Below are 14,925 nucleotides of genomic sequence, written 5' to 3'. Positions count from 1 at the left end.
CACCCTCTCAATGCAGTGGAAAAGTCGGTGGGTAATTGGGTCCAGATTGGAGATGTTTAAATATTCATGAGGCTGGCAGGGGACTGGGAGGGGGTGACTGTCTAGAGTGGGGGCAGGGGCTGGGGGAAGTGATTAGTCATTGAAAGCTAGTGAATAATTCTGAGAAAGAGACGGAGGAAGGAGGGAAGAAAAAGACATGTAGATAGAGATTGGGTGGGGAGAGAGAAAAAAGAGGAGAGAGAGAAACAGAGAGAGGGAGAGAGCGAGCGAGCGCGCAGGAGAGAGAGAGCATGTGCGATGAGCAATAGCTGTGGACCTTACAGTTGCTGCTAACTGCCCTGGTGTGTGTGCGGGAGAGAGAGGGAGGGAGGGAGAGAGCGCGCTAGCGCGAGAGAGCGAGTGAGCAAGCGAGCAAAAAAGAGGTGGAGAGGGGGGGAATAAGAAAGAGAGAGGAGGAAAGGAGAGAAGGCAGGAAGAAGGCAAGGGACGTTACAACCATGCTGTGCTGTATGAGAAGAACCAAACAGGTAGAGCTAAAGATTTTTACTTTTTGCTGTTGTGAAATTACCGGAGTACAATATTTCCCTGTAAAGGCAAAAAAATTTTTTACGGCTTCTGCTCTGGCCATGGTGCTCGCGTTTCCTTAGCATATGGTAACTGATGCTTGCATCCCAGCTTTTATTCCTTTCTGTCTTTCATGCTCTGGTTTTGGAATGCTGCTAGTAATTAGGGCAAGGGAAGAAAAAATACGTCTGTTTGGCTGGAAATAAGATTTTTTTTTTTACTATTAGTGAATGCTCAGCGTTTTAGGTCACTGGTCTTGAGGGTGTGGATGTGGAAAGGGGTGTGGGGAAGAAGACGTGGGCTCTACCTACAAGATGGGGAGGCGAACCTTTATATTATTTGCAAAAAGCAGGTTGAGAAAATAATATTCAAGGCTGAGTATTGCCTGTCTGCCGTACAATTTTCTCACATGTGCTGCGGAAGATGCCTTATTTCGTACATGCATGTGCTTCAAAAGGGCGCAGGTATTTATGGAAAAACGTGAAGACTTATTTATTTATTTATTTTTCAATGAATGAATGCAACTGTTATTTGGGAGATTTTTTTTTAAGAGAACCCCAACTGGGGCTGGGGGAGAAATTGGCCGTGTAGAAGGGGAAAATCCCCTTCCTAAGATCAGTAGCCGATTGTGCACCCCTGGTCTGAGGAGAGGGTGGACCACGCCCCTAGGAGCCTTTAGCTCAGACGGGATGGGGAAGACGAGCCGGGTATTACCTGTTGGAAGCCAGGTCTTTTCTCTTCCCCGCTTCCCTTGCTTCTTTCCTGGGGTTATCGGTGACCAGAGACGTGCTAACATCCTGAATGATAAGCATGGTGACTCATTTTTATCAGGAAGAGGGGCACATCTAAGATTAGCAAGAACCGAGTACCCTCCTTTCCTCCCCCACTGCCCAGGTTTTTCTTCCATTTAAAATTGCTCTCTTATTTCTTGAAAGACATTTTAGAAACTTGATTGGGGTGAGAGTGGGGAGGAATGACGAGTGCGGTATTCCGCAGCAACCCACCGTGCCGTGGCAGTCTCCAAAAGAAGCTTTCAAACATTTCTTGGAACACGTTTGAGTGATTTTGGCGAAGGTTGAGGAGAAAAAAATGGGTGTGGGATATGGGCGAATGTGTGCGTGTGTGTGCATGTGTGTGCGTGTGTGTGTGCCGGTGGCGGGGGTGGGGGTGGGGGTAGGGGTTAGTGGTGGCAGGCTTGGTCAAAGAAGCGCCTTGCAGATTGATTGCCTTAGGGGTGGGGTGCAAAAGATCGGATTTGGGTATTATTTCCTGTGCAGGTATTGGAAATTAGGCAATTTGTAATACACTCCCTGAATCCGAAGGGGGTGGAAGAGAGTGGAGAAGCAGCAGCCTGCCAGCCTTGCACATTTAGCCAGCGCCCTGGAAGGAGGGGTGGGGAGTGAGGATGAAGGAGAAGGAACAGGAAGGGGAAGGGAGACCGGCAGAATGTCAGAGCAGTGGGTGTAGAGGCATAAATAAATAAATAAAATATAAAGTAGCAGACATCCTGGATTGTGTGGGGATGTTTGGGGAAAAGTCAGATATTGGGGGTGGGGGCGGGTATTTGCAGCATTTCCCTAAAGCGCTCTGTGGTTCCGGACATTGATGCTTCCATTGGCTCATTTTTCAAACCAGGACATTTCCTCTCTTGTGTTCCTTTATTTTAATATACACATGTAATAAATACAGGTGTCTGGGTTAAGTACACCATCAAAGAAAAGTCCTGAGGTTACTTCACCGGTGAGCTGGGGAAATAAAATTTAGGAAGGCGGAGCCCTAAGGAAGCCAAAGCTATTTATTTAAAAAAAATCTTTAATTTCAGAAAGAAAAATATGCTGGTTTACTTGTTCCCACTTCTTTCTACACATGCAAGTACATATGCATGTACTCTGATAAAGGAATCCACGCATGATTTTTAGAAAGGGAGTTAGGGCTAAAGGAATTCCCTTCCCAAAATGAGGACAGCTGCCTTCACTCGGGTTCTATCTCACTGACAGCCCCAAGCGCTCACTCTGATGTGCAATTTAATGGAGCTGAAATTGTGTGTTTAGGGAGAAATTCACATGTAAATGCGTACAGCATCCACATACTTCATATGCAACAGTCATGCGTGTACTCTGTATGGTTTCCACATGCCTTTCTGTGTTTTAGCATCATTCATATTCAGAAGAGAAAATGAAGGGTATAGAAATTGTCCTATTTTGCCCATGCATTTTATAAATGTGTACTTATGTGTGAAAAGGTCATGTCTCTTATATACCACTGTTGTATATCATTCATACTAGTTAGTATTTAGGATACCATTCAATCAGACTGAAGGAAATGGTGTATTCAGGGCGTGGGCTCACACTACACTCACTGACTGGCATTTATACAGTGTGAGTACTTAAGTCTCACACAGGTTTCCTTCTTGTGGGTGAAATGATCCTATATCATTCATGGCAAAATCCAATGGTGTCCATCCTTGTGACATCTATTCATCCTCCTAGTACTTAAGAGGGAATAAAACAAGGGCAAAAACCTGCAAAGGTCTAAACTCTGCCACACCCATGAAATCCAGCAGAAACGTGGGAGGGGGCTGGAGGGCTTGCACTTCCTTCCTCTTCCACTTGAGCAGCATAAAGAAGCAATCTTGTATTTCTAAGTTGTAATACATTGCCAATGGGTGAGAAGAAAGCATAAATGATCTATATTAGCCATTAATTACCATTATAGATTATCGTAGGAGGAAGAAGAGAATGAGAGTGGGGTGGAGATGAGAATATGGTAAATGAGTAGGGAAAGGGGGAATAAAATAAAAGAATCCCTGAGATTTTATTGGCTTATGATTTTCAAGTATCTTGGGGCTTACTTTAAATAGCTTAATTGCCATGCGTATTGCAGATGATTAAAAACTTGCAAGGTGTGATCTGTGTCCACAAAGCAAGAAAACTATGAGGTGTTTCCTTTGTTTAAAAATAATGATTTTAGTTTGTAATTGAGGTATAAGAACACCGTGCAAGCAAGTAGCCCGTCTACCTCTCAGCCCCCGGCCCCTACCTTTTTCCTCATACAACAAATAATTCTCATCTTTGAGAGTGTTGATCTGAGGCTTAGAATTCCAACCTCGCTGTGCCTTTTCCTTGCAGCCTTGGGAAGGTGTTGGAAGGATGCTGCTGCCTTGCTGCTTGGTGCAGGCGCTTCTTCCTGGTGATATATTGGATTCCTCCTAAATCTCTCTGAGCCACACCCAGTGTCATCCAGGGACTTAGTGAATTAATTAAATGGAGGCATTCTACTTAATGTAATTGAAGCTTGCTCATTCTTTTAAAAAAAAAAGTAGGGATTTTCACCACACATTTCTGAATTTAAACTGAAGAAATTGTTTAAAGGGCATTTTTTGTTTTTTGCCAAATTATCTGGACTTGCAGAGAACCTTAGAAAATTCATGGTGAATCTAGAAATGCGTTCATTTCTGGTGACTATATGATTCTTTCTAACTCATGGCAGGGTGTATACATAATAAGCCCTGATCTCTCGTGCTGACAGTCTGTGTAACTCTGTTCTCTACCCCCCTCCCCCTACCAACCCATGCTGAGGCAACTGGAATAAGAAAATGCAGAGTTAATTTTCTTTCTTGCTGAGCTGGCAAAACTATAGAAACCTTCTTTGATGTTTCATGCTAAAGGGCAGTGCTCCTATACACCAAGAGGGAGGGTGGCTTAGGGTCTCCTTTGCCTCAATCATAGTGAAATTGTCAGTGTTATGCCTGGGGCTGAATTAATCCACAGACTTCAGAGTCTTAGCCAGCCCCATAAGAAAGGGGAGGGGGTTCTTTCAGGCAATAATGGAGCATATATATTTAGCAAATGTTCCCCTTGTTCATATTGATAAAGTAAGACAAGACTAAAGTCTTCTTCTATTAATAGTTCAAAGAATACACATAACCAGGTCATCTCAAGAGAAAGTACAGCACTGAACTATTCGCTTCCCTATTAGTTGTAATAGAGGCATTAAGGCAACCAAACAGTGTCTGTTGCAAACCGAAGAAGTGATTGTGCACAGGCATTCCCCCTTTTGAATTTCTGGAGTATGGTCAGGTTGCCTCTATACCACTATAATTAAATCTTCATAATATTCTCTGAAGTGTTGGGAAGAGCACTGTACTGTGAATCCTTAGCTGATGCCACTTACTGGTTCTGAGATCTTGAATGAACCACATCATTCATCTTGGGCTTCAATTTCCTTCTGTGGAATGGGAACAAAAACCAAAAAATACAAACAAACAAATAAGCCAAAAAACAAAAAGAAAGAAACAAACAAAAAACCTGTTTCCCTTAAGGATTTTTGTAGGGATTAAACAAAATTAATGTGAAAACAAAGATCAATACAAATATAAGAAAATATTTCTCTCCAAGTTTTGCACTGTGAGGCCCGACTTAGAACTGTCAGTTTTTCAGGCTTGCCAAGTGCCCCCCATGTAACCTTTTTCTGTTAGAGGTGACTTCCTTCTGGTCATAGTTGAGCCTTCTTCTTGTGCTCTGATTGCTTCCCCTGTGTTTTCTCCAGAACCTCACTCCCTCCTGCCCTGCTCTCTCTTGAGACTTCATACTCTCGTACTGTATTAACTGTTTTCCTCATAGCCTGTGAATATGCTAGTGTCTCCTTTATCTTAAAGGATCCTCTCCTGACTCTATGTCCCCATGTCTATAGTGTTCTGCCTCACCTCCTTGTAGAACAAAGTTCCTGCAAGCACTCTCTCCACACTCACCTTCTCTCCATGACTTCCCATCACTGTTTCATCTACTTTAATTAGGATTTTGTTTCTGTAATTCCATTGGAACATATTCTGAAAAGGGCACCACATCTAGTGACCCTTTAGTCTGCATCTTATTTGACATCTCTTTGGCATTTTGTATTGCTGTCTAGCCTGGTTCTGGAGCTTTCTCCTTACTGGGCCCCAGGATAGCTCTCCTCCCCTCTCAGACAGGACCTTCTCAGTCTCCTTTGCTGGCTTCTTTTACTCTCTTCCCCGCAAAACATCAGTGATCTCCTGATTCATGATCTTGATCCATTCTTCTTCTCATTCGACTCTCTAATCCTAGGTGATCTTATCCATGTCCAGAGCTTTAACCACCTGTGTGATTTCTAAATCTGTAGACGAGATATTTATCTTGAGCTCATAGATATCCAAGTATTTCAGAGACACCCAAGCTCATTACGTATATGTACGAAACCAAACTCCTGTCCTTTGTTTTGTGTCACATTTGGTCTTCCTTATTACCCTTATTGCTAGGACCCTGTCCTTCTAGCTTCAGGTCTTTAGAAACCTTGCAGTAATCCCAAATATAGTCCTTTCTTTCAACTTCCATATCCGGTTACTAAATCCTAGTTTAAGAGATTTTGAATACCTCCTCTGCTTTTCAACCCTACCTGTTTATATAAATAACCTGACTCAGAACTTTTATTACCTCTCATCTGGACAAAGGCAATGGCTTCTTACATGGACTTCCTATATCCACGTTGTTCTTTTTCAATTCTCCTTGCAAATAACACTGGAGTTATCTTTACCTAATGCAAAGCTGGTCATATTATTTTTCTTGTTAAAATATAACTCCTCAGCCTAGATGACATGCCCTAGTTTTGCCTACCTTTCCAGCGCCATCCTCAAACCCTGGCCCATCTCACCTTGTGACACCATAGCAATATTCCAGACCTTGGAGCCTTTGCTCATAGTGTACTCTCTGCCCACATTACACTACCCTCTCAGCCTGGAATATCCCTATTTTCCCTGGAAGAGTTAGATCTTTAAAACCATCCTTGACCTCCCTAACTAAGTTTTCTTCTACCTTCTCTGTGCCCAAGCTACATTTTGTACTATCTCTATTATGGTGTACCATATAGCATTTACTTTTTTACCTACTGGTGTCCACACTGTGAGCTACTTGAGGGAAAGGATGAACACTTAATTTTTGTTTTGTATCTCTAATGTCTACCATAATTCTTGGTACCTAAAGTAACAGGTTTTAACCATGGATAATCTGTTTGCTAAATAAATATGGAGCCAGGTTTATAGTCTTTCCACAAGTTGTAGCATATCTAAATGGATAGAATCACTAGTAGATTTTTGAAAAATCTATTGGCATGAAATTTTAAAGTGGAGCTGGTCATCACTGATTCTTGGTATTGATTTATAGACATGACAACCGTCAGTTTTTACTAAAAGCAGGCACAAAATGAGCCCATTTATAGACTGTATTTCTCCAAGCTACCACAGACAGAAACCTCCCTTCCATGTCCTCCTCCCCCACCAACAAGCATGCCAGCCCCACCCTCTGAGGCCAGCAGAGTCTCGGTCTAGATGCATGGTTACCACACTCTTGGACCTTCATGTGACCTTCCTTTGGGGCCCCAAGTACTTGTGCTTGTTACTTTGCTCCACAACTATTACAAGTAGAACCTAAAACGATCTCCTGCTACCCTTAGTTGATTTATGTCGTTGATCACACAAACTTCAAAAAAATGTATGTACTGTTGGCCTATGCTCAAAACTTAATTTTACCTTCATTTGGATTTCTTTTCTTCCCACTGAAGTATCCACATAATATTATTCCACAAAGTGAACTTTTTATGGAGGTAAAGGGAGGGTGAATGGTAAGTAGTCCCTCGACTGTCTGTTAAAGCAATGAGAATCAGATCAATTGGGTCTTTCTTAGGTTTAAAGAGACTGAAAGGACTTAGTTTCTGAAACAGACCTATTGTGCCCTGTGTGGGGCAAATTACAACCACAGCTTTCCATGAAGATACTCTTGCCAGACTCTAAGTGGTTTATTTTCTCTGACTGCATTGGCCTGTCCTTGAGAAGAGCTGTAAGACTAAATAATTTTATAAGTCAAGTTTGTCTTCAACTACTAAAGTTAAGGAGTGTTCCTTAGTGGTTTTACTCTTACTGTATATCTTGCTCAATGCTTCCAGCCTCTTTGAAATTGAGTTTTCCTATCTTTTTTTCCTCCCCTGATATCCAAATGGAGTTTTTCTAATTAAGTAATACCAGCTCATGCTAACATTCACTGGGTGAGGCTATGGAAGGAGAATTTTAAGAAAAAGTGTGTCCCTTCCAAATTTTCAAATAAGTGTTTTAGACGAGACAGGTATTTAAAGCTCTATCTGGTACATGGTAGATTTTCAATAAACATTTGTTGAGGGAATAAATGTAGCAAGGGAAGGAACATCACAGTGGGCCATTAGAGGAGATGTTTTAGGACAGAAGACCATTCCTGTGTACCTATTCAGAGTAGGCTTTGTGTAAATGCACACTCAGCTCACAAGGCAGTTGTAGTCAAAGTTGTAATTCCTGCTCCTGTTGGCTTAGATCAGAGAGGTACCCTTGCAGTCATTCCTTCGGGTTTGGTATTTGGAGTGTGACCTTTCAGATTTCCTATCTTAATCGTTTACAGATATTATTTTCTTAGATGTTATTTGTTTAATGTCCTGTTTCATGTCTTTGTAGTGAAATAAACCTTTTCCCTGGGTTCTAGACCTGGCTCTGCCAATTGCTTGTCGTGTGATCTTGGGTAAGTAATTTAACCTTTCTGAGCCTCAGTTTCTTCACCTGTATAGTGGACACATAAAAAGAACCCTTCAAATCCTGACTTGCCTTTTTTTAGTAGGTTTGGTGTGAGGCTCAAATAAAGTGATAAAAATAAAAGTGTTTTGCAAACAATGTGTTTTTCAAATGTAAGATATTATTAATCAAAGAATTTCATATATTGAGCCCTAAAGTAGTCATGGTTCTATGCAAACTAGAAGTACCAATGCTCTCTGTACAGAATATATACATTCTCTGTTTCTACCTCCTTTCCTATTCTCTACTGAGCACATATTAACCATGCTAATGAATGGGAGCATAGTATATCTTTATCATTTCCTTTGAAAACTTCAGTGACAGAATTTAGGTAAGCCAACAGGCAAATTGCCATAAGATTCAAGGGTCAATTCAAATGCATTTGGAATATCCACAGTTTTCCCTTTTATCTTTTTCTGTTTTAGTCTTTTCTTGTCATGTACATTTCTTCTTTTCTCCATTTGCTAAGTCTGCTGCTTCTCCCACATCCCCACCCCCACTCCACCTCCAAACTGGGTTCTCAGCACTAAGCGTACCAGGCATGCTGTGCTCATATCCATCACATGAGGGTCCAGTCAGGCAGAAGAGTGGAGAGAGGAAGCTGGGCTGCTTGGGAGACTAACGGGAGGTGCAGCCTGGTTGGGGGAGCACACTTCAAATATTACCACCTGAGCACCATTTCTGTAACAGCTTCAAGATTCCTCAATGCAACAGGAACAAATCTGATCAGAGAGGTAATATATAATCCTGAAACTTTCCAAATTCAACTCTAAATACTTTAATTTTCTGAGCCCTCAGGATCTCCACAAAAGACATTCCATTTTACTTGTGTTCTGGTTATGATTGGGATACATTACCAATTTAATACAACAAAATTTGTCAAATTCCCATATAAGCATGGAATTCTGCAACCCAAAGAAACTGAGTTCTTAAACATACGGATAATATTTGGAAATATTTTAAAGTATAATAATTGGATCAAGTTAGTCCAAGAGATTCTGTTTTTCCTAAAAGCCAAAAATTTAACATAAAAAAATTAGTATTATACATATTATGCAAAAATACTTTTATACAGGAGGCTCATGTAGACTGCAATAGAAAGGTATATTAACTAGAAATTTGAAAATAAGCTGGTGTCCAGAAGGAAATAATAATTTATTTAATTACATTTGTAGATGGTTAATGGTCAGTATCACTTTTAATCCTTCAATGCTAACCACATCCCTCTCTCCCTCCTTCTCTCTTTCTCTGCCTCAGCCTGCACCACTTCTACTATATATGTGTTTTTTTATTGAGCACAAGTAACAGAAACCAACCTTAAGGGTCCATAAGAAGGAATGTATTTAAAAAAAAAAACTAGAGACCACATGAAATTAAGTTGAACAGCCAAGCCTATGTGAACTAGGGTAGATCTGGTAATCTCAACAGGAGATAAACTTTATTTCTGCAGTCCTGCATCTAAAACAGTGTAGAGTGTTATTAACAACTCTAGCTTCTCTAGCTCTTAATCCAAACTTCTAAATAAAGGGGAAGAGAGGGGGGGGGGAGAGAGAGAGAGAGAGAGAGAGAATGAATATGAATGAGGATGAATGAATGAAATCCATTGGTTCTGCTTGGATCAGCTAGTTACTGCCCCTGGGCTAGTATCTCTGACTGGAGTAAGGGCACGGTCACATAGTTTAGACACAATTTCTGGAAGCCTACACTTAAATCTAGTGAGAGAGTAAATTGGTTCAGAAAGAGTTTCTTGCATATATACCTGTATGTCCTCAGTAGGGTAGCTACCCAGATCAGAAGGGATTTATCTCAAATGTGATGGACCATTAATTTTTCCCTTTGGTTGTTTTCAATTTGGCCTGTATTACACATGCTTATTATTCGTAGGGTTATCATCACTGATGGATCTAAAAGGAAGCAGTAACCACTCTGATTACTGAATCCATAAGCTTATATAATCTAACAAAGAAAGGTTAGGGTAAATCTCTGTATCTGGAGATGGCAGACTCTGGGTTTTCACTGTTTTCCAGAGGCCTAACTCTAGCAGGTACCACTTGTCTAAGCGGTACACTAGCTGCCATATATTCTTATTAATTTGGCATGATGTAGCTTCACTCTAACGTCTCTTTTTTTAGTTTAGAGAATTGGTTTCTGCAAAAAAAAAAAAAAATTGGGCAATAATGAGTGTAAAACAGCTCTGCTGGATTTATATCAGAGAAATGCTACTCCTTGACATTAGTCATCTCATTTTGAATGTTCTTGAATTAATTCCAGCAATAATCACCATATTTATCTATTTTTAGAAAATTGGCACTTCCTAAAATATTGAGCTGTTGTCTCCATATGCATCAGTTTGCTCTAAATGTAGAATATTGGTAATTAGCCTTACATCCATTATTTGTAATTCCAGTTCCAATAACTACTCAAAATGTTATTTTTAAATGAAAATTGGAAAGACCCTAATATATTCCCATTAATAACTAGATAAAAGAGCTAGATGAAGCAAAGAGAAAAATAACTGAAATGATCTCCAAAGGTTAAGTGAACTCAGGAACTGGCTGCTTTTTTAAGTAGCTGCAAAACCTCTTTAGTCAGCATAACTAGGCCGGACTAGAAGCTGTTAGAGTGCACATCCTCTTTTCATTCTTACTTTGCTTTGATTCAGAAACCAATTTACCTGCTTGGAATATAAACTGAGAATTAAAAGCTCCTCTTAATGGCCAAACTAGATCCTACAACAGCTGTTTCCAAAAGATGTATTTTACAGTTCTATTCAAATTTTAGTAGAGGCAATTGTCTCCATTATTTACCTAAAAAAGAAAGAAAGAAATTCTCCTTTTCTAAATAATTAGCTTGCATTTAGATTTGTTAGTACATGTGGTAGTGGGGCAGTGCAGCGTGATTTTCCAGACTCTTACCAATGTTTAGGCAAAGAGGAATAGGGGTTGAGTAGATTTTGGGTGAACATTGCATTTCAAAGTCCTTTCTCTTTAAGTCAGTTTTGAAAAGTAATATTTCATTTGAGAGATGGAAAGGAATTGCAAGACTTCATAAGTGATCCATTGTGAACTCCCTCATTTCATTTTCACCTAGGCACTTGGAGAATTTTTCTTCCAAATCCAAGTTTCATTGGATTAATCTAAAAATTTCCAAGATTTTCAAAAGGAAAGGGAGAATGATATTGTCTTATTTAAAAAACACCAGCTCTTTTTTCAGTAAAATCAAGTTGGGGGTTTGATTTATTCAGACATCTTTTTTTTTTCTGAAGAGCAACTTTTGCAATATTTCCTTACTCCTTAAGGATTTGATTACCTCAACGTAAAAGGAAGAGATTGCTTTCTCTGTCACCTAGGAAAGTTACACTGGAGAACTCAGGTTGGTATTAAGTATTCATTTGAATAAGTCTTCCATGCTAATCCTTTTAATTCAGTGTTCCTGGGGGCTTTGACTGCCTATTTGAAAGACTCAAGGTGATAGCCTTTTGATAACTCAGCCAGATTTGTGCTTCCACACTGCTGGGCAGTTAACTGGAGAGCTGAGAGCTGTACAGAAAACCAGGGACAAAACTTAACTTCTTACACATTCTTCTTCCACCTTGAACTTCATACCTTACACCTCTGGGATGAAACCAGTACCGAAGAGGAAATGAGTGTTTCTATAATTGAAAAGGGAGGAAGAGATTAGAATTATAAAATAGAATTACTCAGTTTGGAATTGGGCCATAACCCTCTAGTAAAAACTGTCATGGGATCATTAATGACCACAGATGGCTCAGACCTCACTTCTAAACATCATCTGGAAAACACAATACGCCCAGGAGAAGGAGTATTCAGAAAAGAATCCAAGAAGTTTGGGCACTAGTACACTTAAATATACTTAACCATACTTAGGACCAAATTCAGTTTTTATCCTTACTTAGTGCAAAGAAACTATTCTTGGCTAAAAAGAGAAATGCAATTCTGTTGTCATAGTTATCATATCTTATGTACTAGACAATATTTTTAAATAATTAAGGATTTTCTTACAGGCCCTCTACTATCCTCTCCTGTGTTCTCATTCCAGTGTCATTGAAAACTGATTAGTTCATGTACCTACTGAAGTCTATTTTACTAAACATGTCTTACCAAAATTGTCACTTTTACTCAAATTGGATATATAGTTAAAATCCATCTGTAAAGAAACAAACCGTAAAAACCATAGGAAAATCATTAAGAAAATTAACTTTCCTATAATCCAATGTTTTCAGACATTAAAAATATTATTTTCCTTTTTATTCTTTATTGTTACCTTAAAAAGTATCATGTTAAATTAATTATCTTCTCCCTAGATTAGACTTCCTACTCCCCTTCTCTTGACAATATCTTTTAGAGATTCGCACATTCCCAGTTTCTTAGCTCATAACATGGGAATATACTATTCTTTCCCTTCTGAGGCCATACTATAAGTTACCAAATTCTATTTGCAATGCGTTTCACATCTGTTCTTTCTACCTTCTGCTTGCCTTTTTAAGTCAGCATTTCAGAAGAGAACCAAGCCCCCAAATCCCTAAGGCCCTAATGCTCATATGCATATAATGAATTAACCCCTCTCCTGTGCATCTAGATAGGTAGTGATTACATACCATCCTTGAAAGAAGAAAAAATAGTCACTCATTTTGTTGTGTTCTGTAGTTCAGATAAGAAACTCCAGATGAAAAAGGCTGGAGTGTCACCAAAATTCCCTTTTGTCAGCATCACCTCTACGTACTGCCTGCTGGCTAATCTTACATTTAATTCCCCTTTTCCCAAAATTTCAATGATTTCTCTTTGTTTACAGGGTTAATTCTAGTTTATTGATTTATGATTTTTTTTAAGGCTCCTCAAAATCCATTACCAATCTCCTATTCTTGCCTTATCTCCTGCTGGCTCTGGCATTGACTAGGCTTGTCAATTTAAGCAGATTTAGTCTCTCTAGGTTGTCATTTCCTTTTATGTAAAACAAAAGTATTGAACAAAGTCATCTCTAAGGCTTTCCAACTTATAACAAACATATTCTATAGCAAATTCCTTTTTTACTTGGATATTCATTCCTACCCAGACTTAGTATGAATTTAAGTTATAGTTTTCCTATATGTTTGTTCATTGTCATTGCTACTACTTGGAAAATTCCCTTTTTTGCCTAGCTCAATCTCACCCAACCTCCGAGACCTGAAGCAAGAGTTTTATCATGTGTGAAGGCTATCCTGACTACTACAGTTCTCTGTGACTTCTTGCCCTCTTAGATCTGCTGTAATATATACTACCTGCCCCCTTCCCTTGTCATTCATCAAACAACCTTAATCATCCATTTGTGTTTATATATCCCCGATTTCCCCCATCTAGTTTTCAAACTTTTTGAAGGCAAAGTGTCTGGTTTAGTTCCTGGCTCAAGAAATACATATTGATTTATATCAGCTATGAGATGAGCTCTGTATTAGACTCTGAGAGAGCGTATAAGACAAATAGTAAACTCTCAGAAAGACACATGGAGCTATCTTGCACTGCTCTCTGGGACTTTTGACATCATGAAATGTTCATTCCCCCTTGGCTTTCATAACACCTGTTTCTTCTGTTTTTTTGCCTTCTACATCTTTGGTTGCATTTTTTTTCCCTGTTTGGCTTCTATTCTACCAACCTCTGAAAAGTTGGTGTTACTCCAGCTTTTATCCTTACTCTCTCATGTCCTTACTCAACTCAAGATCTGTGAATAATCTAATCCATGCCCACAACTCTCACATGGACTAGTAGTTCTTGAATTCTTCAGGCTCTCCAGCCAAACCTACTTCTAGAGCTTTCCATCTAACAGTCCACCGGAAATCTTTTTTCTGATGACCAACAGGAACCCCAGTCTCAGCATGTCCTAAAAATAAATCATCACTTATTGTTCCCACGTCTCTGCCCCTTTCTCATCCAGTCATCTAATTCGGAAATAGAGCCCTGATCCACTCCCTGTATCTTCCTTTTATCATTAGATGCTACTACTTTTTCCCTAGTTTCTATAATTAAAAAACAAATACACAAAAAACCTTTCATTTCTCCCATTCCTTTACTCCCTGCCTTGAAAATGTATCTTAACTCTGTCCCCTCTTCTCCATCTCCAGTCATCTCTAACCCAGTCATCTTTTATGGACACTAATGCAATAGCCTCCCCTCTCATTGCTGCCTTCTACGCTCAACCTCTTACCAACCATTCTTCTCTCAGTGGCCAGACTAGTCTTTTAAAAAGAGTCTATCAGATCATGCATCTCCCCTATTTAAAAACCTTTGATGGCTTCCCATTCCACTTAGAATCAAAACCAGACTCATTAGTACCAAGGCCTATAAAATCCTACATGACCCAGGCTTTTCTTCCTTTTCTAATTTATTATTACCATACTCCGCTCGATCACCAAGTCTCCTGGCCTGTTTTTAGTTTTTAGAACACATCAAGCACATTCCTTCTTCTTTGCACGTGCTATTCCTGTGCCCAGAATGCTCTTTCTCTGGCTTTTTACTTGAGGGGCCTTCCTGTCTGAATGGTGTCCAAGTTACTTTCTAACATATTACACTCATTTTATTTTCTTTTTAAGATTTTTCTCAATTTGATTTTTAAAAAGAATATTTACTTTTTAATCTTCTGGTCACTGCCTGTCCCCTCAAACTTCAAAACCCACCCCTCTTCACATCCCAGACTCTTTTACCATTGTGTTATTTCATAAAATGACCCATATTATTTCATATTTTCTCCCTTTCCAAGAACTGTGG

At 39.5% G+C, this 14,925-nt stretch overlaps 1 protein-coding gene across 1 annotated transcript in view; it reads left to right on the top strand.

Moving 5' to 3' along the window:
• Nucleotides 1-413: 413 nt before the first annotated feature.
• Nucleotides 414-14,925, top strand: part of GAP43 (growth associated protein 43) — a 100,342-nt gene continuing 85,830 nt past the window's right edge. The window contains exon 1 of the mRNA XM_045540225.1: nt 414-527. Coding sequence (XP_045396181.1) covers nt 498-527 — 30 coding nt within the window. The 5' untranslated portion in view covers nt 414-497. The remainder of the gene's footprint in view (nt 528-14,925) is intronic.

Source organism: Lemur catta, chromosome 1 (genome assembly GCF_020740605.2).
Source record: "Lemur catta isolate mLemCat1 chromosome 1, mLemCat1.pri, whole genome shotgun sequence".
Classification (NCBI taxonomy): Eukaryota; Metazoa; Chordata; class Mammalia; order Primates; family Lemuridae; genus Lemur; species Lemur catta.
This window is presented reverse-complemented; position numbering and strand designations above follow the sequence as displayed.